This window comes from Orcinus orca, chromosome 2 (genome assembly GCF_937001465.1).
Source record: "Orcinus orca chromosome 2, mOrcOrc1.1, whole genome shotgun sequence".
NCBI classification, from domain to species: Eukaryota; Metazoa; Chordata; class Mammalia; order Artiodactyla; family Delphinidae; genus Orcinus; species Orcinus orca.
Genome location: NC_064560.1, coordinates 84,347,235 through 84,372,299, shown reverse-complemented (window position 1 = coordinate 84,372,299; position 25,065 = coordinate 84,347,235). Strand labels below are relative to the sequence as shown.

Below are 25,065 nucleotides of genomic sequence, written 5' to 3'. Positions count from 1 at the left end.
AGGGGAGTGGATTAGAGCAGATCTTGCTTCACATTCCTCCTCTGTCATCAGGCTAGGCACCCTGACTCCCAACCCATCCTTTGCTTCTTTCAGTAAAACCCATTCCAATTGGGGAATTAGAATTAATCTCTGTCTAAATTAAAGGCTGGGCAGGGAGCCATGGTGGGCTGTGATGGGCAGAGGCTGTGCAGGTGCTGCTCCGGGAAGGCAGCCCTGGGGCCTCCTGAGGGCTCCATTCATAAGAAGTTTCCAGGAACCTCCTGGGCCACTTCTAACCGCTAGATGGCCAAGCTACAGGGTGATTATTTCCTTAGGCAAGCAAACACTTCAGCCCTCTAATATGGTATTTCCTGGGGCTGGAATATCAACAGGAAGTCCTGTGGGGAAGAGCTCTGCCAAAACACTCATTCCGAGGAAGGGATTGGTAAACTGACAAATTTGCCCAGCCCTGTACAACATTCTGCAACCTCCACACGCAGGCTCTGCTGCAGGCAGATCGCTGCTGTCTCTAGTCTTCTCTGGATTCCTGAGCCAGGGAGACTTATAGATGTGACCCTATGTGAGAAACCCAGACAGAAATTTGCACTTAAAGAGCAGTTAGGCCATTTATTGGCATTAGGAGAGCATTCCTTTAAACAAGAGAAAGGACTCTGAACACTAAAATCTCATCCACTTTATATGAAAACTTGAGACCAAACTCTCCAACATCTGTACACAGCTTAATCACGAACAAGCGCAAGAATTCGGGTTAAATACAAATTAAACTAAACTGTCCTGCTACAAAGAAATGAAAGGAAAGCTGGGGGCGGGGGTAGCCCCCCCCCCCGCCAAAAGTCATTGCTTTCACACTACAATGTTTCAGGTACAAGAATGTAACAATTCCCCAGGGCAGCGCAAAACCGCTTCCCATTGTCTCTTAAGGCAGTCATTTAATTACCAATTGTCCAAAGGCTAAGAAAATTTTGTGGAAAAAGGGCGTACCCTTTGGCTCTGTGAGGGCCTGTAGCTGAGGAGCCAAGTTCTTGGCTGACACACTCTTGGGGAGGGCGCCTTCACAGATTCTCAGGCATTAGGTCTCAGCTTCCCCACCAATAAAATGCAGTCTTGGCGAGGGAAGACCCGCTAGGCTTCCAGATCGAAGTCATCACGCTCCTCATTGTACTCCAGCACGTGCCGCTTGATCTTGGACGAGTCAACCCAGGTGACGAAGTCCTCCATGCTGCGCGTGACAAGGAAGGCGGGGTCGGTGACCACGTCGGGGCCCACGCGCACGTGACCCTGCTCCACGAATGCCACGGCGGCCTGGAGGTGCTGCGCCATGCGCAGCTTAAGGAGCACGGTGGGCAGGCGGCGGCGGCAGAAGGACGAGGCCGTGACGAAATCGCAGAGCTCCAGAGACCCGCGCGTGGGGATTAGGCCGAGAGCATACAGTTTGTCCAGCAGCGCGGCCGAGGAGCGCACGCGAAACGGGTCGCGCTCCGGCAGGTCCCGCAGGCGCCGCGCCAGCTCGCGCACAGCACGGCTCAGCTGGTTGTAGCGCGTGTAGTCCTCGCGCCGTTGCAGCCGATAACGCCGCAACACGCGCAGCTCGTGCAAGTTGTGATCGGTGACCTCCCAGTTCAGGAAGTCCACCTGCTTCAGCAGCTTCTGCTCGTGGAACTTAAGCTTCCGCACCATAACGGCCGCTTGGATGCTGCAGCACCCGTGGCTCAGCGCGCGTTCCGGCGCCCGCGCGACTTCCGCCTCAGCGCTGCTAGACCGGGCCTGGGGACCCTGGGCCAATAAAAGAAAGGCTCAGTGCTACGCCCTCTGTTTCCACTGGTCAGGGTGGGGCCACGCCCCGCGTCCGTATCTCGCGATTCTTCTCTTCTTCGCGTTCTCTGAGGGAGGCGGGGAAAGAGCGCTGGTAGACACCTGGGACGAGAGGGGAGGGCCCAAAGACGAGTCTGCGCGGTTTTAAGTCGCCTAGAATTAATCACCTAGTGCCGTAATTATTTCCTTTCATTTAGATTTCTGCCATTCAGTGCCTCTCTGAAACTGGCTTAAGAGGCCAGTTCCGGGAAAGGGGGGTGACTGTCGGGCTAGTTTGGTTGAATTTACTGTGCTGACCGTGGCGGGGCGGGGGTGTCCTCCCACCTCGTGGCGGGCTTCCCCGAGCCGGCCGGGGCTGATCGGGTATGCCCACCGCCCACTAGCGCCAGGTCCATTAGCAGGCGGGCGGAACGGTTTCTCCCTGCCAAGTGGGGCTAGGCGCCACCGAACCTATGAAATACCGTTTCCCAGGCTGCTTCCTACACCCACAGAATCGGGATCTACACCGGAGTCACCTGGAAATCTGTATTGTTAACAAGAATGCCAGGTGATTCATAAAACCCAGTAAGTTTGAAAAGCTTGGATAGTACAAGTGCTGACCCTTTAATCCGGGCTCAAACGAATTAGCTTGACAGGGTGCATTTCTGGTGCCGAGTATTTAGTTAACACTTTTTCTGCTAGTTATATCTGTTTTAGCTTAGTGTAGCGCTACAGGACTAACTTCTTTATTTGCCCAAGACTTTGACGCCACCTAGCTTCTTCGCCTATCATTTTGTTTTATTTTTGTACGCTTCTCATTGTTTTTTTTAAATATAATATTTGATATATGGAATATACTATATGTAAGATACAAAGTATAATGAATACTTGTGGACCCAAGAGCCAGTTTAAGAAAGCATCACCAGGACCACTTCATCTACATATTCCAGCCACTCCCCCAGTGAGAGGTAAAGGTATCTACTCTCCTGAATTTAGTGTTTATTTTTACCTTTTGTTTAAAAAGAAAAAATTTTTTAATTTAAAAAAATTTAAAAAGGAAAATAGTTTTATCATTGTAAATGCATCCCTAAATACTGAGAACCTTCTTACTCAAAGTGTAGTCCATGGATCAGCAGAGAGCTGTTGGAAATGCAGAATTTCAGGCCCCATTTCTGACCTACAGAATCAGAATCTGCATTTAACCAGACCCCCAGGTAATTTGCATGCACATTGACATTTGAGAAGTGTTGCTTAGAAGACATCACATCGTGTGGAGTTTTTTATCTGTAGCTGCAGTTTTTTTTTTAACTGTTGCATTATATTCCATTGTTTGGTTCTATCTAATTTATTAATCCATCTCCTGTTGGATTTTTTTGGAGGGAATATTTTTAGCAGTGCTACTATTAAAATTCTTGTAGGTTTCCTGTTGCACATATGTAGTAGCTTCTGTTGAATAGTATACATCTTGAAGTTGAATTGCTCAGTTGTAAAGTATGCATGTAAAGTATGCATGAACATGTAAAGTGCATGTTGAGCTTTACTAGATATTGCCAAATTGTTTTCCAAAGGGGCTGTACCAGTTTATATTCCTTTGACAGTGCATGGGAGTTCCCTTTGCTCCTCATTCTTGACAACACTTGGTTGTTAGATTTTTAAAATATTTGCCAATCTGATGAGTGTGTGATGGTATTTAACTGTGATTTTAATTTGCATTTCCTGATGAATAAAGGTTTCATATGTGTTTCCTCCTCTATAGAATGCCTCTTTGTGTCTTTTGTGTATTTTTCTATTGGATTATGGGGTAAGTAGAATAATGGCCCCCCAAAGATGTTCACCCAGAACCTGTGAATGTTACCTTACGTGAAAAAAGGGATTTTGCAGATGTGATTAAATTAAGGATCTTGAGACCATGGCATTGTCCTGGATTAACTGGGTGAGTCTCATGTAATCACAAGTGTCCTTATAAGTGAAAAAGGGAGGCAGAAGAGTCAGGGAGATGTGGTGATACATACAGAAGTCTGAGGTGTGATTACTGGCTTTGAAGATGAATGGGGGCCATGAGCAAAGGAGTGTGGGCAACGTCTAGAAGCTGGAAAAGGCAAGGAAATGGAATTTTACTTAGAGCCTCCAGAAGGAACATAGCCCTTGCTGACACCTTGATTTGAGCGGAGTGAGATCCAGTTTGAATTTCTGGTCTCTAATACTGTAAGATAATAAATTTGTGTTGTTTTAAGCCACTAAGTTTGTGGTAATTTGTTACAGCTGCAATAGGAAACTAATACAGACGGTTTGCTTTTTTCTAATTGATTTGAAGGTGTACTTTGTATGTTCTGGATATTAATCCTTAATCAGTTATCTATGGTGCAAATACCTTTTCCCAGTTTGCACTTTATCCCCACCCTTCATACTCCCCCAGCCTCACTCCCTTCTGTCTTCAGCCCTTGCTCAATGTGTCTGCAGGAGGACTCTTGGTTAACTTCCTTCTCCCCAGACAATAAACATAATAAATAAGTAAACTATATATGTTAGCAGGTGATAAGTGTCATGAAACAAAACTGAGCAGGATATAGGAGAGCTTGGGATGAGGATGGGCTGTAATTTTAAGCAGGGCATGTCAGGGTAGGTCTTACTGAGAAGGTGATATTTCATAGGGGGTTAGCCATGTGGATATGTAGGGGAAGAACATTTCAGGAAGAGGAAACAGTGAGTGCAAATGCCTTAAGACAGGAATGTGCCTGGCATATCAGAAGAAGAATAACGAAGCCATCTTGGTTGGAGCAGAGTGCTCTAGGGGGTGAGGAAAGGGGGCTCAGATAACAGAGGCTCCATAGGCTCTTTTAAGGACTTTGGTTTTTAGGTTAAGTGAGATGAGGACACTGAAGGGTCTTGAGCCGAGAATTGACATCTAACATGTTTTAAAAGGATCGCTCTGACTGCTGTGTTGAGAATAGACATATTCTCAGGAGGCAGGGCTGGAAACAGAGGCCATTAGGAAGCTGTTGTGGTGGTGCACGCAAGAAAGGTGGTAGCTGGGACCAGGAAAGCAGCTGTGAGATGCCAATGAGAGAGGAGCCCCAGAATAAGGAGAGGGTCAAAGGATGGCTCCAGTTTTGGACCTAAGCAAGTGGAAGAAAGTACTCATCACCTGAGATGGGGAAGGCTGCCAAATAGGTCAGATTTGGGGGCCAAGATTAGAAATTCAATTTTGGACATGTTCGGTTGGAGATGTCTATTAGACATTCAAAGGGAGATGTCAAGGAGAAAGATATGTGAGTCTGGTATTTTATTTTTTATTTTTACTTTTTTATTTTGGGCCAAACCTTGCGGCATGCAGGATCTTAGTTCCCCGACTGAACCCGTGCCCCCTGCAATGGAAGTGCGGAGTCCTAACCACTGGACCACCAGGGAATTCCCTGAGTCTGGTATTTTAGAGAAAGGCCTGGGCTGGTGATTTAAAATTTGGGGTATTATTGGTAGAAAGATGGTGTTGGATGCCATGAGCCTGGGTGAGATCGTCAAAGAAGTGAATATAGAGAGAAAAAGACAAGAGGACCACTTAACTAATAGTCACTCTAGTGTTAAGAATTATTGGAGAGGGGCTGCCCTGGTGGCGCAGTGGTTAAGAATCCTCCTGCCAATGCAGGGGACAGGGGTTCGAGCCCTGGTCTGCGAAGACCCCAAAAGCATCCAATAAATAAATCTTAAAAAAAGAAAAGAATTATTGGAGAGAAGCGGATGAACCAGTGTAGTAGAAGGGAAACCGGGAGAGTATAGTCTCCCCAGTGCAAGTGAAGACAGTGTATCCAGGGGGAAGCAGTGATCAACCTGGTCAAATGCTACTGAGAGGCTAAGAGGAGGGCTGAGAATAGCCATTAGGTCACTGATGACTTTGATAAGCATAGTTTCAGTCGAGTGTGAGGGTGAAAGAATGACTAGAGGGGTTTAAGAAGAGAAAGGGAGGAAAGATGTTGCAGGCAGCTAGTAGAGATGGCTATTTTGAGGAATTTGCTGCAAAGGTGAGCACATAAATGGGGAAATAGCTGGTGGGGAAAGTGGAGTTGAGAATCTATGTTCTAAAGATGTGGGTTGACTTTTCCCTCAATACCTACATCTTGTTGGTTGTCATTCCAGTCTGTTCTACCCCCATAGAATCTCAAATTTACTTCTCCCCAGCCCATTACCCCTGCCCTACCTCAGGCCCTCATCATCTCTTGTCTGCATCACTATAGTCATAGTCCAGTGTGTCCACCACGCTGCCACCAGTGGAGTCAGCCTGGAAACCACTGGCCACAGTTCTCCCTTGCTGATTCCTTTCCTAAAGGAGGAAAGTTAGCTATCTGGATGGGGGATGGATGCTGTTTCCTATGTCCAAATCAGGGACCCATCAGGAAAGAGAGAACACACTCCAATTAGAGTAATGTGAGGAGAATTTATAAAGGGACTTTTTCCAAAGGCATGGGCAGGGTGTAGGGAACCACAAAAGTTAGTGCAGTTGCCTGAGATAAGTAACTGCGGGCCCTGTTACCCAGAGATTTGAAGAGGGTTGGAAATAGAAGATATAGGTTCTGGAAATCTCTGTGAAGCTGCAGAATGAGTTTCCCCCAAGAACCTGGAAATAAGGTGGCCACTGTGAGATAGAAACCACCCTCCCTCCGCCCCTGAACAGATATGAGAGTAAATCCAAGGTGTAAATATGCATAAATATGTGACTGAAGTATTTGGGAACCAACTAAAGACCACCAGGGTGGTGGCTGTGGGCCCCTCAGTGGGGTGGGGCTACACTAGGCCCCTAGCTGGGTGAGCAGAGATCCCATCAATTGTATTAAGTGAGCTAATAAAGGTAAAATGTTTACAGGAGTCTAGCACTCAGCAAGCACTAAGGAAGTAGCTGCTACTCTTAAATCCAGCTTGGAGAGAGGCTCTGCGAACAGAAGATCAAAGAAAAGGGGTGCCCCCAAAGCAGCTGGGGAAACATATTCAGGCTCTGGTCCTGAAGATACTAGGCTGAGCTGAGTCCTTAGAATCAAGACTGCCCCTATGGCGGGGGACAAGATCTCAAGGCTTCTTGGCTGAGAGACATACCATCCTTTCTTCCCCTCCTGGGGTTTCCAGGTTCCCTGCGCTAAACTTCTGGTAACCGGGCTTCCTAAGAAGCAGCCCAAACTGCCTTGATCTATTGATACAAATATTTGGGTCTGACAGTTGAATTTCTCTGTGTAAGTTAATACCTGGGCTTCTGGGGTTTGGACATAAGCCTGTATCCTGGCCAAATGCCAGCTCTGCCTAGGGAATTGGATCTACTCACTGCACCAGTGAAATTGGTTTTTGGAGCCAGAGGCATGCAAATTACACCCCTCAAAACAGCCTAAGGTGCCCACCTTTATAGTGCTACCTTGTGCCAGTTCATCTGCAACAAGTGGGAGGAATGAGAATGAGGGGGAAGGAAGTTCTAGTTAGAGCGGTAGACAAGGCTCCAGGGCTTAGCCAGGAAGGGGAGTAGGGCCCAAAGCCTTTGCTTCACCTTATGTACCTCCTCCTCCAGAAAGCCTTCCTTGATCCTTGCTCAACCCAGGCTGGAATAGGTGCCCTCCCATTCACATTTCATGGCACTGGTCTCACCGGGCAGGGAACATCTCTTTACTTGTCCTGACACATCTGAGCTTCTGGTAGGTAAGGACAATGCCTTATTCGTCTTTGTAAACCAAGGGGCCTGGTACAGAATACTCAGTTAATGTTTCCTTGAGTGGAAGGTTGAATGAATGAGAGACAGAATGAATGAATGAAGAACAAGAGGGTGGACTTGTCATTTGACAAGAGGGTGTCAAACTCTCCGACTGCCTTGTTGTACTGTAATCTCCAGTGCCCAGCACAGTGCCTGACAGAATCAATGCCCAGGGTCAAGTCCCCTTTACCTCTTCCCGGAACCCTACCCCGACCACTCCTCTCTCCTGGGTGCTGCCGGCAAAGACAGGACATCCAGTCTCCGCCGGCCGCCGCACGAAGCGACACGGAACCCGATCCTGCCGGGTCTTGTTACCGTCGCTACAGATGTAGAGTCTTGTCTTCCCCCTCCCCGAAGGAAGTCGCCCAAGACAGGGGTGCTCCTGGCCTTGTCTGGCTAGGGTACTAGGACCCGCAGCAGCCCGTATCTAAACTATCCAAACCTTCTCAGGCTTCTTCCATGAGGGCGCCGCTGGCTCTGGGGCCCCCTCCAGAGAGCAATCCCCGGGCGGCGCCACGGCCCCGTTCCCCTCCCAGGAGCTGGGGTGGGGGGCAGGGGAACGAGAGGGGGGCGTCTGCGGGTCTCCACGCACTTCCTCCACCCTCTCTCCGGGGTCCCGGCTCTGGCGCCCTCCTTGTAAGCACCGCACTTCACAAACTTTAGGAGTTTGCCTCACTTGCGTCGCGGAAAAGGCAGGAGGGTGACGGAGCCCAGGAGGCGAGGAGGCGAGGCGGCGGCCGCAGAGCTCCGTCCCTCGGCGCTTAAGCCCCTCGGGGTGAGAGGTGTCTCCCAGCCAGGGCGGACGGGCTGGCCCTATTCCCCGACCGTCTCCTTTCTCTCTCGCATCCAGATCTCAGCGCAAGTGAGTGAGGGTGACTGCCAGAAGGAAAAGCGAGGAGTAGGCGGGAGCCCCGGCTCCTGCGCCCCAGGCCAGTGGGAGGGCGGAGCCGGGCAGTCCGCGGCCAGCCAGGACGCACGGAAGTGCTGTGGAGTTCGCCCAATTCCCCAGCCTGCTTGTCCTTCTCCCTCCCTCTCCCCACCCCTCACCTCCCCCCCGCCTCACCTCCCCCCCGTCGGCTATTCCTTCCTTCCTCGGGACGCCACCTCCCGGAATCGCCTTTTTTGTTGTTGTTTTGGAGCTGGCTTCTCACTGGCGGCGCAGAGGGGCTGCGAACGCTGGAGAGGAAGGCGGGCTGGGGGCGCAGCCCGCCGCCCACCGGCGGGACCCCGCGGGGCAGAGCGGAGGACGGACAGTCGGCTGGGCCATCTGCTCTCCAGAGCTCACTCTTCAAACTCCTGTTGAGTGTGTGCGTGCACGCGAAGGGTGGGGGTCCACGTCCCGCGTGCGGGGACCGGTTACCGCGGGGTTACCTTTGGCCGGAGGTCCTTGGACTCAGATCTGGGTCAGCTTCAGGCTCAGAAACTGCTGAGAAATTAGGCAAACAAAAGAGGCCACTCAGCTAGTGGCCAGAAGTCGCCCGAGCGCCTGGTCGCGTCCCCTCCTTTACCCGGGGCGGGGGCCGGTCACTTGGGGGCGGGGAGAGGGCGCCCCAGCCGGCTGGGGGCTGGGGGACGGGCCGGGCTGGGCCGCCGGGGTCGAAGCGTTGGCGGCCTGTTGTGTAAGCCTCAGTCCTTGTTTTCCCGGCCTGGCTCGTTGTGAAGCCGGACACATCCACCCTTGGATTCGATTCAGGAGGCTGCTGCTTTTCTCCTTGCCCCTCTTGGATTTTCTGGATTTTTGAAAACCCAGTGGCCCAGGAAGAGGAGGAGGAAGGAGGAAGGAGCAGATCTACAGAGGAATGTGAGAGCCTCCCAAGGCCTGTGGAGCCAGAAGGAGCTGGGAGCCAGAGCTGCAGGGGTTTCTGGGACGGTGGTTTCTGAGTGATTCTCTTCTATTTTAGAACATTGTTCCAGTGGAGAGTGTCAAATTCTTGCCCTCTCAGAGCTGACTTCTCCGAGTCACTTGACTTTTCTTCTGGGAGTGGGAGAAAGAGAGACTCTCCCTTTTAGGGACTGAGGAAGGAAGGGAGGAAGACCATGGACATGAGCTCTCCCTGCTCACAGGCATGTGCAGGGAGACCTGTTTCTGGGCCGTGGACATTGCTTTGAAGAGAGGGAGGCTGGACACCATCTGTGGGTGCTGAGACCCCGCCGTAGGGGCTGAGAGACTGAGGGCTGTGGCAGACCTTGAGTTGCTAGTGCATTCTTGGACACCCTAGCAAGTGTCCCCAGTTCTGGGCAGGACTCTGTCCTCATCTTTCTCTACCACTGGCCCAGACATGGCACTAAAAGGCCGAGCCCTCTATGACTTCCGCAGCGAGAACAAGGAGGAAATCAGCATCCAGCAGGATGAGGACCTGGTTGTTTTCAGCGAGACCTCGCTGGATGGATGGCTGCAGGGCCAGAACAGCCGCGGTGAGACAGGGCTCTTCCCTGCCTCTTACGTGGAGATCATCCGTTCTGGCACCAGCTCCAACCATGCCGACTACTCCAGCAGTCCTGCAGGCTCTCTGGGCACTCAGGTGAGCTTATACGACGGCTCCAGCGTGGCAGACCCTTCCTGGAGTGGGGGGGGCAGTGGCTTCCTCTCAAACCAGGGTAGTTTCGAGGAGGACGATGATGATGACTGGGATGACTGGGATGATGGATGCACAGTGGTGGAGGAGCCACGGGCTGGTGGGCTGGGCACCAACGGGCACCCCCCACTCAACCTCTCCTACCCTGGTGCCTACCCCAGCCAACACACGGCCTTCCGGCCCAAGCCACCCCTGGAGCGGCAGGACAGCCTGGCATCTGCCAAGCGAGGCAGCGTGGTGGGACGCAACCTCAACCGCTTCTCGTGCTTTGTGCGCTCTGGCGTGGAGGCCTTCATCCTGGGTGACGTGCCCATGATGGCCAAGATCGCTGAGACATACTCCATTGAAATGGGCCCTCGCGGCCCCCAGTGGAAGGCCAACCCCCACCCATTTGCCTGCTCCGTGGAGGACCCCACCAAACAGACCAAATTCAAGGGCATCAAAAGCTACATCTCCTACAAGCTCACACCCACACACGCTGGCTCACCTGTCTACAGGCGCTACAAACACTTCGACTGGCTCTACAACCGCCTGCTGCACAAGTTCACTGTCATCTCGGTGCCCCACCTGCCAGAGAAGCAGGCCACAGGCCGCTTCGAGGAGGACTTCATTGAGAAGCGGAAGCGGCGGCTCATCCTCTGGATGGACCACATGACTAGCCACCCCGTGCTGTCCCAGTACGAGGGCTTCCAACATTTCCTTAGCTGCCTGGATGCCAAGCAGTGGAAGATGGGCAAACGCCGGGCCGAGAAGGACGAGATGGTGGGCGCCAGCTTCCTGCTCACCTTCCAGATCCCCACGGAGCACCAGGACCTGCAGGATGTGGAGGACCGTGTGGACACCTTCAAAGCCTTCAGCAAGAAGATGGACGACAGCGTCCTGCAGCTCAGCACCGTAGCATCGGAGCTGGTGCGCAAGCATGTGGGGGGCTTCCGCAAGGAATTCCAGAAGCTGGGCAATGCCTTCCAGGCCATCAGTCATGCCTTCCAGATGGACCCCCCCTTCAGCTCCGAAGCCCTCAACAGCGCCATTTCTCACACGGGCCGTACCTATGAAGCCGTGGGTGAGATGTTTGCCGAGCAGCCCAAGAACGACCTCTTCCAGATGCTTGACACGCTGTCTCTCTACCAGGGCCTGCTCTCCAACTTCCCCGACATCATCCACCTGCAGAAAGGTAAGAGCCAGTGTGGACTGGAGATCCTTACAGCATCTGCACTCTGCTGGGCACTGGGGGTATGAAGATGGCCTAGACCGAGCAGAATGGTGCAGCTAGAATTTCTGTATGTGTCTCATTCATACGTTCAACAAGTGTGTCGAGCACCTACCACGTGGCAGGTGCTATTCTAGGTGCAGGGATATTATTATGGGCAGGTCTGATCCCTGTCCTCATGGAGTTCACTGCTTACCTTCTTGTTGTCTGTTCGTTCGTTCATTCATTCATTCGTTTTCTCTGTTTCTGTCTCATTTACTCATTTACCCATCATGCTTTGAGCCCTTCAAGATAACAGGCTGGGGTCTGGGAACACGGAGCTGACTGGGACCCAGGACTTGCCCTTGAGGAGCCCGCAAGGGGTCATGGACACAGACCCAGATAACAGGAGCACAGAGTGTAGCCTGTCTTCCCACTTGTCACAAGCTTGCCTCCCTGCCTTTGCAGCTGCAGAGGCTGTTCTCACCGCTGCATATCCTATCTGTGAGCTCCCTCCCTATCTGTGTTCTGGAGGGTGGCTGCCCCTATTTTGCAGATGAAGAAGCTGCGTCCACAGAATGGTGCTTGCACAAGGAGTCCATGGCCCAGCTGGGGCTGCCCCTTCCTCCTGCACCTCCCCAAGGACACATCCATCTCGGCCACCTTCCAAGCCCAGCCATGTGTTCAGTTCTCACGGCCCCCTCCCTACGGGAGGGACAGGATGGGTCCTTGTTACTGTGGGGCTGTCAAGGAACTTCCAGGGAAGTGACTCATAGCTGGGTCACCTAGGGGCAGCCGGGCTGGGTTGGGGGAGGAAGCGGGGGTCCAGGCCACTACCCCCATGGTCCATCCAATTCCCCCTTCCCCAGCCTGGCTTCTCTTCTTGCCTGAGCAGTGAGTCAGGAGCTGACCCGGCAGGTGGCTGAGTCTTGGGGACTACAGGCAGGGCAGGAGAGAGGTGTGGTCCTCCCCAGGGCTGCTTGGTAACTAAGGAAGAACGTCTGCAGGGCGTGGGGCTGGCTCCCAGGCCCCTAGGCCCTGAGGTCAGGCCTGGCTTGGTGGGGAGTTTTCCTCTGGGTGAGGCCAGGAGGCAGGCCTCTGGACTGCCTGGGAGACAGCAAACACCACCACACTACCTGGTCCCCAGGAGAGTCTGGAGTAAACCCGCCTTGTTCTCCTTTACCAGGAGGTTAACTTCTAGAACTTCTCCAGCTCCCAGCCTCCTTTCTCCCCTCACTTTCTGTTCCTCCTTCTCCTCTCTGCCGTTTTTTTCTCTTCTCCACATTCTTCTCTTCCTCCTTCCCTTCTTTCAGCTTCAGGAGACATGAGGCCTGCCTGAGTTCTGGTCTTGGCTCTGCCCCCAGTTTGCTGTGTGTCCCTGGGAAGTGCTTTCCCCTCTCTGGGAGTTAGTTTCCCGATCTGTAAGATAAGGGAGGGCGGACACAGTGAGCTCTTAGGCCTTCAAAGGGGTGGGTAGGGGAGAGACTCCTGGGGAGGGTCTGGTCGAGGACAGAGTGATGCCTTAGATCTGGCTCTGAGCTCTGGGCAGGGATTGGGCAGGGCTGGTGGCTGGGGCCCACTGGGGCAGGCGTCACCCTGTGCGGAAGTGGAGCCACGCTCACTGCTGTGCTACGGCCTGGGAAAGCTGGTTCAACCAGCTCCTTGGATGGCATGTACCTGTGTGGGCAGCAGGATGGGGGGAAGCAGGGACATAGTGATTAAACAGCTGCCCCCATGCAGTGTCTGGGGACCCTCACCCAGGGCAGAGCAGGGGGCAGGAAGGCAACCCCATACTCATACTCCCAGGCTCCCACTGAAGCAGGAGGGAGTAAAGCCAGACTGGCCTTTCTGACCCTGGGGCAGGGAGACAGAGCTGAGAGAGGCCACTTCTGAGTTTCCACTGGAGGTGTTTCTAAGGTGAGGGGCCTGGGGTGATGTGTTCAACCTCAGGCAGAGGCTGCCCCACCTTCCCAGACCTGGAGGACCCCTCCCCAATAAGCCAAGTTCTTTTGGGCTTACTCTTCCCCCTTCTGGGCCCTGCACTGCCACTCCTAGGCCCGTGGTGGGGCAAGTTAGGGAGGGGGGCTTGGAATCTGGCTGAGACAGAATTGGGGAAACCACAGCCTGATGGGGGAGGGGGGATCCCATGTTGGCCCTGTGGATGGAGCCCTTTCACAGAGGAAGGAGAAAGAAAATTGGGCCCGGGGTCCCCAGGATTCTGTCCAGCCTGTTCATACATCTGAAAGATGGCAAGCATGTGGGACCGGCCTTGGAAGGAAGGAGATGGGAGGCCTAGGAGAGGTCAGGAGACCAGGATCTGGACGAATGTTGCCTCTGAGGTGACCCTGAAAGAGTTTCCTCTCCTCAGAAAACTTAGGAAAATGGGCCATGGAACCTGGTTGGCACTGAGGTGCAGCCTGTCTGCCCACTGGCCCAGCCCCTGGAGCTCAGTTTAGGGGTCTCCTAAGAGAAGGGCAACCATGTAATTTACCATCCAAACCAGGGCAATCTTGGGGGTGAAAGAGAGCCTTAGTAATAGTTACCCTGGGACACCAAGGGGCAACAGTGACTGTCCAGGGCCCCTGCCTGAGAGCCAGCCAGGGCAGGGCTCGGTCCTAGGACTCATCACAAGCCGCGGAGACTGGTGTGGTTCCGTCCGTTTTCAGATGAGGGGCGGTGAGGAGGAATGATAATCAGAGCAGGAACTGGAGCCCAGGTGTCTCTGACTCCACAGCCAGGCTGTTTCTACTGTGCCAGACAGATAGGGTAGGGAACTCCCTAAGGGATGGGTGCCTGGGGTAGACAAGCCAGAATGGGAGGGAGCAGGGAGGGGGTTGGGTGTTCTAGCACCAACTGAGCTGGCATCCTCCGCAGGCTGGAGGCAGGCCCTGGACCACAGAGCATGCGTGGAGGGGCCATGGAGCTCTCAGGTTGGCCAAGGCAAAGTGGCCCTTTTGCAGGACCAAGTTCTTGCCTGGGGGAATAGGTGGGTCCAGCCTCTATGCTCTGGGCCATCATCTAGCTCTCCCTCTGCCTCCCCTCCTAGGCGCTGATGAACAAAGAATTGTATCACTAGGAGCCACCACTAGCTGGGTCTTGGCTGGGACTGAAAAGCGGTTCGCACATAGTTGCGAGGGGAGCTCTTACTCTGTCAGGCGCCATCCTAAGTACTTTAAACATATTAGTTCAGTTAAACTCAGGTATAACTATAGGGTGGGTACTATTATCATCCCATTTTACTGATGTGGAAACTCTAAAGCGCTATTCCGCTGTGAGCAATTGTCAGCAGCATCACATCTAGTCCAACATGTCCCATTTGACAGTGGGGAGACCTGTAGCCCTTGTTGGAGGTGACACAGTGGGACTAGGACTCAGACCTCCTGTCCTCAACCTAGGGTGGGTGGTAACTACCTCCAAGAGGTAGGGACAAGATAGATTAAGGTGACAGTTTAGGGGATATGGCTGGGACCCTGGGCCTCTGAAGCTCCAACCCTCCTTTCCCTGTTCCTGGGACCCAGCCTACAGGACAACTGCCAGGTTAGGAGGTGCCCCTGGGCCCTCAGTTTTCAGGTTGAGTCCTAGGTGGAATGTGTCAGGTGACGGGAGACAGGCCTGAGCCCTGAGTCCCAGTCTGTCTTTGGGGTGCATTAGTGTTAGCTGGTCCCAGTCCCACATCGGAGTCACAGGGTGGAGGGGTGACAGGGAGCAGGGTGGGGCCTCCCCCTTCCCCCACAGCCTTTGCCCCCCATCTCTGGCTCCCTGCCTGTCTGCGGATACCTAGCAATTGCAATAGATTCATTCCTATTATCTGGGCCTCAGTTTCCTTCCTCTAAGCCCATGGGCAAGAAAAGCTTTCTTAAATGCAAGTCCACCCCCAACGCACCCAGACTTTCTCAGGAAGGTGGAATCCAGGCTAGTAGGTGCCCTTTGCTGAAGCCTGACTCTAGTTTCTTTGTCCTGCTCTTTCCTACTTTGCTTCTTATGGTTCTTTTTACCCCTTGGGACCTTCTCAAATTCCTAAGTCCATTGTCTGGATGCCCCACACATATGCCTGGGGGACCTGGCCTAGGCTCCTTGCAGTAGAAGTGGTATCTACCCCCAGCTGTGCAGGGATGCCTCTGGGCCAGGCATCCCCCACTTTTGGAGCAGGAAAGAGGCTGCGAGCCCCTCGGCAAGTGCCCTCCTGCCAGGTCCTGAGTTTCCTCTGCACAGTGTGGGGGTGGAGAGTGAGGGGTGGATGTGGGTGTTGGACAGCTAGTCTCTAGGGCCACTCCAGCTCCGAAGCCTCTCAAGGGGTCCTCATCTTGGGCCTTGGGGTGATCCCTCTCCTGCTGCCCAGACCTGGGCAGTCGGTATGGAACAGGAGGCGAGAAGTGGTTCAAAGAAGGTGGCAAAAGGACTGAGTGGGCTGGGAGCTGGGGACTGCAGAGTTCCTTTAGGTGCTGTGTGAGCAGCCCTGGAAATGCTCCAAATTTGAGTCTGTCCGCCCGAAATGCCGCTCTTTGCCAGTTAGCCACACACTTGCCATCTAATATAGGTGCTGCTCCTTCTAAAGGCATTCAGAGTTATTTCCAGCCTGTGGTAGATGTTCCATAAATGCGTCCTGGATGCATTTGAACAGCTTGGAGTAAAAGGAACACGTTTCAAAGGTCCACGAGAGACCTCCTTAAGGGAGAGGTGGGAAACATGAAAAACGAGCGTGTTACTTGTGTGCAGTGGATGCTTTTGAAGCGCTCGGGGAGTGTGCTGTCCTCCGTGCCAACCCCTCCCACCTCCTTAATCTTCTTCACACAGTGGATTCCCTACAGCCCTGCGAGGAGTACCTGCCAGGCGCAGGGAGACTGCCTCACCGCCTCAGCAACGGCCCCCGCCGGCTTCAGCATGGAATCAGTCGAGTGCTGTTAATTCAGAGCTGACATTCTTTCACCAAGTGCTTGTTGATTCATTCCCATTCTTCCAAATTGGGTCCCTTCCCCAGGTTCATCCCCTGACGCCCCCATCTGTCACCTGGTTATTATAATGGCTTCCTCTAGTCCCCTGGGGGCTGGGGTGAGGAGGGAGCAGGGCCTACATGTGGGGAGACACACACAAAGGAAAACTCCAGGTGGCTTTTGAGGCTCTGTTTTAGAATGGGCTGGGTGATGGGGGTGGGGAGAGCCCTGGTGAGCTGAGACAGGGAGGCGGTCTGCCTGGGGGATGCTCCGTGTAGAAGCGGCACCCCGTCAGAGCCTTGCATTATGCGTAGGGATCCAGGGGGCAGAGATAGGAAGGTAGGAAAGAAAGCTGAATTTGATGAACGTGGGGTCAGCGTGGAACGGGCGCAGGGGTCAACTCCCAGAGGGCCTCACAGGCCAGGAGAATGGGGGACCTAGCTCTGCAGGCAGAAGGAAGCCAGGGGAGGCTTGGAGCTGTGGGTATGGAGAACCTCTCAGAGGCTGAGACTGAGGTGGGGAGGCCCATGAGGGGCCTATGGTAGCAGTCCAGTGAGGTTGAATCAGCTTAGCAGACACATACCAGGATCGGCTGTGGGCTAGGCTTTGTTCTGGATGCTAGAGACATTGAGCTCACAGCCCAGAAGGAAGCGGTCAGAGAAACCACAGGGTGGTAAGAGCTGTGGCAGAGGGAAGCCCAGGGCACCCGAGAGCACTGGGAGGCACCTGATGTACTGGGGCTGCAGGGAAGGCTTCCTGGAGGAGGTGATGTTGGAGGTGAATGGGGAGCCAGCGTGAGGGGTGACGAGGCCTGTGGTGGGTGGGGACGGCCTGGTCCTAGAAATCAATCAGCTGGCAGGGCAGGTCAGGTGTGGGCTGCTGGCGTCGCCACAGGTTTGGAGGGAAGATGGTGCATCTGGTTTAGGATGTGCTGAAGGTGAGGGTTTGGTGGACATCCTGGTGGAGACACCCAGGCAGCTGGACCATGGGTCTGGACTCCGTGGAGTCCAAGAGCGAGGCCTGAGTTCAGCCGATGAGGGTATTGTCTGCCTGGACCCGGGTCTCACCGTGGGGTTAGGGAGTGAACTGGGGAGACCGGAGCCCTAACTTGTCCTTGTCCTCTGCTCTGCCCGTGCCAGGTGCCTTCGCCAAGGTGAAGGAGAGCCAGCGCATGAGTGACGAGGGCCGCATGGCACAGGACGAGGCAGATGGCATTCGCAGGCGCTGCCGCGTGGTGGGCTTCGCCCTGCAGGCTGAGATGAACCACTTCCACCAGCGCCGCGAGCTCGACTTCAAGCACATGATGCAGAACTACCTGCGCCAGCAGATCCTCTTCTACCAGCGGGTAGGCCAGCAGCTGGAGAAGACGCTGCACATGTATGACAGCCTCTGACCACGTGTCCCTGGTCCTCTCCCCGCCCCTGGGGCCTGGTGGCTGCGATGCATGCTGCCCTCCAGACCTTCCCACACCAGCAGTGCCTGGCTGGTCAGGGGTGGGCTTTGGAGGAGTCATGGATATCCCTGGGGAAGTCCCCCACCCCTTAGAGATAGGGGCACAGCAGGGGTGAGGATGGGGCCAGAAGCCCTCCAGGCCAAGGCCTGGGCTGCTGGTCAGTCACTTGAGGTCAGGCCAGGGTCTTAGCCTCCCCTAGAGCCTATAGCGCTCGCTCACCTGGCCACCATCCCCTCGTTCATTCAGCAGACGCGCAGGCCTGCTGCGGCCCCGGGTCAGACACTGGGCATCCAGGGCTGCGACACGCCTGCTCTTGGGGAGTCCCCAGTTGAGGTGGGGGTCAGACCCAGAAACAGGCAGGGGCAGTACAGAAAGATTGATGGTAAATAGCTCGCAGAAGGGACCACTCGTTCTGCCAGTTAGGGATGACTCCATGGCGTACTGTCTTGAAGAATGACAAGGACCTGCTGGACAGTAAGTGGGGACAGTAGGTGGGGAGGGCATTCAGAGGAGAAGAACAGCATGGGCAAGGCTGTGGAGGCATGGAAAGACCCCGTCTTCTCTCCTCTACTTTCCCAAGCAAGTTTTTTGTTTGTTTGTTTGTTTTTGCGGTACACGTGCCCCTCACTGCCGTGGCCTCTCCTGCCACGGAGCACAGGCCCCGGACGCGCAGGCCCAGCGGCCACGGCTCACGGGCCTAGCCACTCCGCGGCACACGGGATCCTCCCGGACAGGGGCACGAACCCGCGCCCCCCGCATCGGCAGGCGGACTCCCAACCACTGCGCCACCAGGGAAGCCCCTCCCAAGCAAGTCTGGTGCACCCCTCAGTGGTGTCCCCTTGTGTGACAGAGGGGAGGGATCTGCCTTGCTCCCATGCCCCTGTCCCCACCCCACCTCCACCACCACCCCCGCCCACAGGAGGGGCTGCAGGCCAACTCCCTCCTGACTCCCCTTCACCAGCTGAGCCCCCTCACCCCTTGGTTAGGGGACCATGCAGCATCTTTGCCCTGGGCTCAAGGTGCTAAGACAAGCCTCGGATCCCAGGACCCTGGTGGCACCTTTCTGGAGGGGACACCCAGAAGTTACCGGGTATTTGAGTTCACCAGCAATAGCTCCCACACTCCAAGCAGGCTTGGGCCTCAGGCTCCCAGGGGCCAGCTTACCCACCACCCCAGGGATCCTCGGCCCACCTGCCCACAGCCAGCCTCACTGTGATGCCGGTTCAGGTCCTGGTGGGATTGTGCTGTCTCCCACCCATGTTTACATCCTCGAGGGGGCTCCCCCCACACCCCCAGGCCAGCGCGTGGTCCAGCAGTGGGTTGGGGGAACTGACAGGTGCCACTGCTGGCCCCCCCCAGGAGGTCATGGCTGTTCCTGGCTGCTGCTGCTTCAATCTTCTTTCTTTCTTGTTTTCTTGATAAACCTTTTACAGTTAAGATAACAAAAATATGACTCCTTATTTGGATCCCAGCGGGGGATGAGGGGGTGGGGAAGGATACAGCCCTAATTGTCCCTGGGAGCGATTGGACCAGATTCTGAGGTCGTGATGGGCACAACATTTACCCCAGAACCTCAGAAGCTGGGGGGAGGACGGTGCTGGAGGCAGGAGCTAGCTGGGGACCTCTGGGTGGCCCTGGACCCCAGCTGGATGCATACCCTTCCCAGACCTCACTGTCCTCATCTCTCAAATGGGTGGAGTCTTGCCAGGGGTTTGGCTCTGCTGCTCTGTGATCTAGGACTGAAGGTCACGTGAGGAAGGGACAGTCTAATCGATAGGGGGTTCCTCTCCCCGGGAGGGCATGTCCCAGCCTTGCCCCCAGGAAAGCCCCAGTCCAGGGGAGGGGGTGGGTCTCAGAACCTGTGTCCTTCCCCAAGCCGTCCAGTCCAGGCTGCCCAGGCCTGCTGTGGCTGCCCAGTTGGAAACTGAGGTGGACCCCCCAGCTGTGCCCTTGGGGGTGTCCCAGGCAGGATGAACAGGAATCTGTTTGCACACGGGAAAGAGGAGGGCTGGGGGGCCGCGGTTCTCTTGGGGCAATGGGGACTTGGTGGAGGGAGGGCTGCTGGGGTCTGGACATCAGGGGAGGCTTTGGCCAGGCTGGGGGCAGGGGAGCTCATGGCAGTGAGGTAGAGTAAGGGGTGGCAGGTGCAGTGGGGAAGGGGCAGCAGAGGCTCCCTGTTCAGGGCAGAGAGTCCTCAGAGGAACTTCTGGAATGGGCCCCTGGCCCTGGGTCAAAATTAGGTCAGATTTGGGACTTTCTGTGGAATTTTCCTTTCTCTCCTCCCTGCCCTCCTTCGTTCATTTTCCAACACATCCGAGGACCTTCCCACCCTTAACCTCTTCCCCGCTCCAACCTCACTGCGGCCTTCTGCAGTGAGCGCTCTGACCATGGGCAGAGCGGTGGGGGTCTCCTTCCCAGGCCCAGTCAGCGCTGGGGCGGTGGGAATGCTCTTCTCAACACACAGTGCCTGGAAAGTCCCCTGTTCACTCTTCTTGCCCTGGGAATAGTATTGCCCTCTTGTGTCTCTTTCTTGAGTGGGGGGCCACCTCCCATGCCTTCCATCCTCCGGGTGAGAGGTTGGTCTGACGATTTTCTCAGGAGGGGCTTGTGCCTAGGAAAAGCATCAGAACGTGAAGTCTGGGGATGGGCCAGTCCTCCTCCAGGCATCCTGAGGGCTCTAGGCAGGGACAGACATACATGTGATGGGAAGTGAGGACGTCACAGCCCTTCTCTCTGGTTTCTTTCTATCTCTGTGTGGGTTTGAGTGTTGGGGGAATTTGAGATTTGTCTGGGCTGGCCGGAGCCTCTTTCGGCAGGGGACTGGGGACCAGTGTGTGTGTGGGGGTATCCTGGTGGTGGCTGGGCCTGCGGGCTGGCCTCAGTCTCATGCCAGGCAGATGTTCCAGACTGAGCTGAGCCCAGCTGCCTCCAGTTTCCTCCCTGAGGCGGGTGGAAAACAAGGCTTCTCTTTCTGCCCTGGGCAACTACCAGGACCTGGAGCTGGGGGGTGGGGGACCTCTGATCCCCAGTCTTGGCCCAGCCCAGGAAAGGAGTCTGCTTTGTGGCCACATATGGGGGTTGGGGATGGAGGCAGCCCTCAGATTCTGCATCCTATTGCTTCCTGGACACAGGAGTGCCATGAACCACCATGCCACAGCTGTGCCACGGCTGTAGCAGAGCCAGGCCTGGTCACAGACGCAGTTGCCCAACCCAAAGCAGACAGAGCCATACAACCTGCGTGCGGCACACAGGTCACACCAGGCTCCACACTCACACACATATGCACGGTCATGTGCTTGCACAACTGCACTCCCAGCCACAGTGCCACAGACTGCCACACATTCACAGCCACGTCCACACTCGTCCACACCCACATACATGTCGTCAGTCTTAGCCACGTCGTCACTCACAGCCATACCATAGTACTGTGCACGGTCATACACTCACATAGCGACACACACACTCAGACACACGCGGCCATGAAGTCACACATGCACATGGCCAATGTGTCACAGATGTAGATGCTCTTGGACTCCACCTGCACCGCCTCCTGGGGGAGCCAGCCGCGATCATCCCTCATCTGACACCACCAAGTTCAGTTCCTCGTTGCAGAGACGGGAAACTTGAGGTTTAGTGAGCGGTGGCGTTTGGCTGCATCACCCAGTGGGGCGGGGGTCTGCTCTAGGGTCAGAGCCCAATTCCCATCAGGCTCTGGCCTGGCCTTGCCCACCCCTGGGTCAGTCCCCAGGGCCAGACTGCCTCTGAAGGCCCCTGGCTGAACCTACTCAACAAAGCTCCAAGCATCTCCCATCTTCGGAGCCAGAGCTGAGGCTGCAGCATCAGAGAGCAGGAGCCAGAATGTGGTGGGCAGGGCCCAGGCCTGGGCGGGAGGAACATTCCTGCACCATCTCCTCCCCAAGCCTTCGAGGACTGGGCCCGCCCTGCCTGCCTGCCCGCTGACTCAGTCCTCCAGGAGCCAAGCCAGCTTGGCTCCCTCACCCACCCCCAGCCCACCCCAATCTGCTTCCCCACCACTGCGGCTCTGGTACCTCCTTACGCTGTTTGGGGCAAGAGGAGATGATGAACCCTGGCAAAAAGACCATGAGGAAACATAAAAATTCACCTCCCCAGACATAGCTCAGAAGGGTCGATTGTGAAACCCCACTCCCGGGTTCAACAAAGCTTTTTTCCTTTGGTTTGGTTTTGTTAGTCAAATCCCGATGCAGTCCAGTCTGTTTCACAGCTGTGGCCTCCTTGGTCCGCATGGCAGCCCTGGTAGGCATTATTATTCCATTTCACAGATAGAGAGACTGAGGCTTGGCCACAGGGAGGATGGGAACTGCTTAGGATCACACAGTGGGGCCGAGGTGGGGCTGGGCTTGAGCCCAGCGCTCTGGCTTCATTCCCTAAAGTCACCTTGATTAACTCACGTAGGTCTGGAGGAAGAAGGGGTAGCAGATCTTCGCTCCAGAGTTGTGAAAGAATGGGAGGCTGGCAAACCAACTGCTGAAATGTGCAGGGGCTTTGAGGGTCCGGTGAGTCCCGCCAGCCCCCCAGGGATGAAGAGGCTGAGGGCAGCATTGCACAGTGACGTCTGCAGTGACTCAGGGTCTCCGATTACAAATGAACGTGTGCGAGGAACATCACTTCACTTTCCTGTAACTGACCTGACTTTCTCTTTTGCTTTCTCATTAACCCACCTGACAGAAAAGTAATCTGACGTCAATTTGGGGACCCCTCCCTTCCCCAGGGAGGCATGTAAGTTTTGGGGATGGTACGTTTGAAGACCCTACGCAGGCCCCTGGCACTTTGAATTTTAGAAGCTGAATTCCCTCATCCTATCACTCATGAAAATTTGCCGGCATTCCACATTAAAGGTCGTTCACATATACCTACTTGAGCTGGGTTCTGTTAATTACTTGACAATGTCTTGTAGATAATTTAATTAAATTTTCTTCATTTTGATTTTTGTCTTTTCTTTCTTTTGCCTTTTGGTGTTCTGCTACTTTTTTTACCGCTTGGCTGCAAACATTGTTGTGGGTTCTCGCAGGGCTCCTGGACCCTGGCACTGGGCCTGTGGTGCCCACCATGGTCCTAGGTTAGCATTGGACCCTTTGGTCATTTTCCCCTACCTCCTGCCTTCCCACCACCTGCTCCTTTGATCCCACCCTTAAGCCTCTGTGGGTCTGGCCCTTTCTCAGTTTGGGGCACTCCAGATTCCCTCAATTGCCCCTGTGGGCCTCAGGGAACCTCAAGGGGCTGGCACAATCATTCCACAGCCTCCACCGCACGCTCAAGCACAAGGCGCTCTGGGAGGCTGCTTACCCTGTGTAACCCTGTGTCTCCTGAGGTCTGGTTCTACCTGGGAAGGGGTCCAAGTCTCCAATCCCCCTGGATCTCCAGCCTCGGGGGCTTCTATCTCCCCCAGTGCAAGTGGCACTGTGGTGGACACTGGATGGCCAGTATTGCACAACCACCCTGTATGCAAGAGATTATCAACATCATTTTGCAGGCCAGGAAATGGGGCCCAGTGAGGGACGTGTAGAGTAACCGAGCCGTTGTGAGTGGTACGCAGGCCTGGGCCACCCGTGTTGGGAGGCAAATGGCTGATGCCTGAGGTAGGAGCTGGAGGCTGGCTGGAGCCTGGAGGCACCTGGAGCCTCTTCCAGGCTGACCTTATTCCCTTTGTTGCCATTTTGGAAGCAGTGCTCTGAGTGAGGGTAGAATGAGGCTCCAGCAGACAGCCTTGGCTGCCCCCCAGACAGCAAAGCCCCTTTCCCTCCACTCCTCAGAGGCAGGACCCGAGTGGCTGCGCCTCAGTGCAAATCCTCTCTACACCTGCTTGTTTTAGGGATGTTTCTTAACTGTTCCATGCTTCCATTTCTCCATTTATAACAGGAGTTCCAGATGGCTGTTGGGAGGGTTATACGAGCACATAGCAAGTGCCCAGTAGGGAGTAGCTGGGATTACCAGCCTCTGAGCAGCACTTGAGAGAGGCAGGGCCAAGAATATTGTTACCCGACTAAATGAGTGAGAAAACTGATTGGATGAGCCCTCTGAGGCCACACGGTGGGTGGATGTCAGGGCTGGGCCCGAGTGCGCAACAGCGACCGTGTGCTGCTCTGTGCTGGGCATTGGGCTAAGTACCTCCCATGAGTTATCTCACTGGTCGCAACGGTCTGGAAGGTGAGAGCTACTGCCAATATTTTACAGCACACGGAGACTCAGGGGCACTGAGTCACCTGTGTGAGATCGTGCAGCTGCTCAGTGGTAGGGCTGATCCTGCCTGGACACAGAGCTGTGCTGTTCCCACTGCACCAGGCCACCCTTCCAAGGCTGGCAGGCTGGGCAGGGTGGGGGCAACCATCCTGCTGTAGAGCGACTGCAGGAGTGCCGGGCATTGAGGGGAGTGGGGCAGTGGGGGTAGCTGGTGGGCATTGGGTGGAGGTGGCTGCGTGCCTTCAAGGCAGCAGGTGGAAGGGCAGAGGGCTTGGCCCATAGACAGCATCGAGCAAATATGCGATGCTAATTTTCTGTAGGGCCTCAGGCTGGGGTGTGTGAGCAGGATCTGGCTGCAGTGGAGGCGGCTGGACAGATGAGGCCAAGGGCAGGGAGCTGGGGTCAGAGGCAGGATTCTGGGGAAGGAAGAGAGTGAGTCAGGAGCCTCCCTGCTCAAGGGGCCAATATGGGGGATGGGAGTGAGAGCTGGGAGGGAAATGCTAGGACTGGGGATCCTGCGAGTGCCGAGGCTGAGCTGGGGAGGGTGTGGGCTCTGGTCCTGGGGCTTCCACGTGGGGCAGGGTGGGGCAGGCCGAGGTGGGGCGATGTGTCTGTGCCTGTGCCTGGTGTCCCGGAGTGTGTGCATCCTCCTGTGTGTTCGCTGGGGGGCGGCTGGTGTGCGCTTCTGTGCCCGTGTGTAGGTCCCCTCCGGGACGCTCTTTGCTTGCAGTCATCTGGCTGCACATGACTTTCCCCATGTCCCCGCCTGGAAAAGGCGACACCCCTGACCTCGAAGCTCTGGTCCTGCTTTGGAATCATGCTTAGCTCCTCTCTGTCTCTCGCTCCATAGCCAGCTGTGAGCAAAGCCCTGTTAGCTCCTCAAAAGAGATCCCACATCTGACCTGTCTCACCATCTCACCATGAGGCTCAAGACCCCGCCACGCCTGCCTGGACTACTGCAGTAGTCTCCAAGCTTTCTTCTGCTCTCTCCCGTTCCCCGATGGTCTAACAGGAGCCAGAGTGATCTTTTAAGACCATATTCTAAATCAAATCATGTCTGTCCTGTGCTTTCAACCTCCAGGACACCCTGCCATTCTTAGGCCAGATTCCAAACTCCTACCTCAGCCCACGAGGGCCTCTGATCTCACTTTGGAACCCTGTTCCTTTAGGTCACAGAATTCCAG

The 25,065-nt window shown here is 55.0% G+C and overlaps 2 protein-coding genes across 2 annotated transcripts; one reads left to right on the top strand and one right to left on the bottom strand.

The window, feature by feature from the left end:
- Nucleotides 1-586: 586 nt before the first annotated feature.
- On the bottom strand, nucleotides 587-1,937 carry IMP3 (IMP U3 small nucleolar ribonucleoprotein 3). Its single transcript, XM_004276334.4, has one exon. The coding sequence runs from the start codon at nucleotides 1,675-1,677 to the stop codon at nucleotides 1,123-1,125; it is 555 nt and encodes a 184-aa protein (XP_004276382.1). The 5' UTR covers nucleotides 1,678-1,937; the 3' UTR covers nucleotides 587-1,122.
- Nucleotides 1,938-8,279: 6,342 nt separating this feature from the next.
- Nucleotides 8,280-22,627, top strand: SNX33 (sorting nexin 33). The gene is made up of 2 exons (XM_033440122.2): nucleotides 8,280-11,263; nucleotides 17,349-22,627. The coding sequence occupies exons 1-2, from the start codon at nucleotides 9,793-9,795 to the stop codon at nucleotides 17,600-17,602; spliced, it is 1,725 nt and encodes a 574-aa protein (XP_033296013.1). The 5' UTR covers nucleotides 8,280-9,792; the 3' UTR covers nucleotides 17,603-22,627.
- The last annotated feature ends 2,438 nt before the right edge of the window (nucleotides 22,628-25,065 follow it).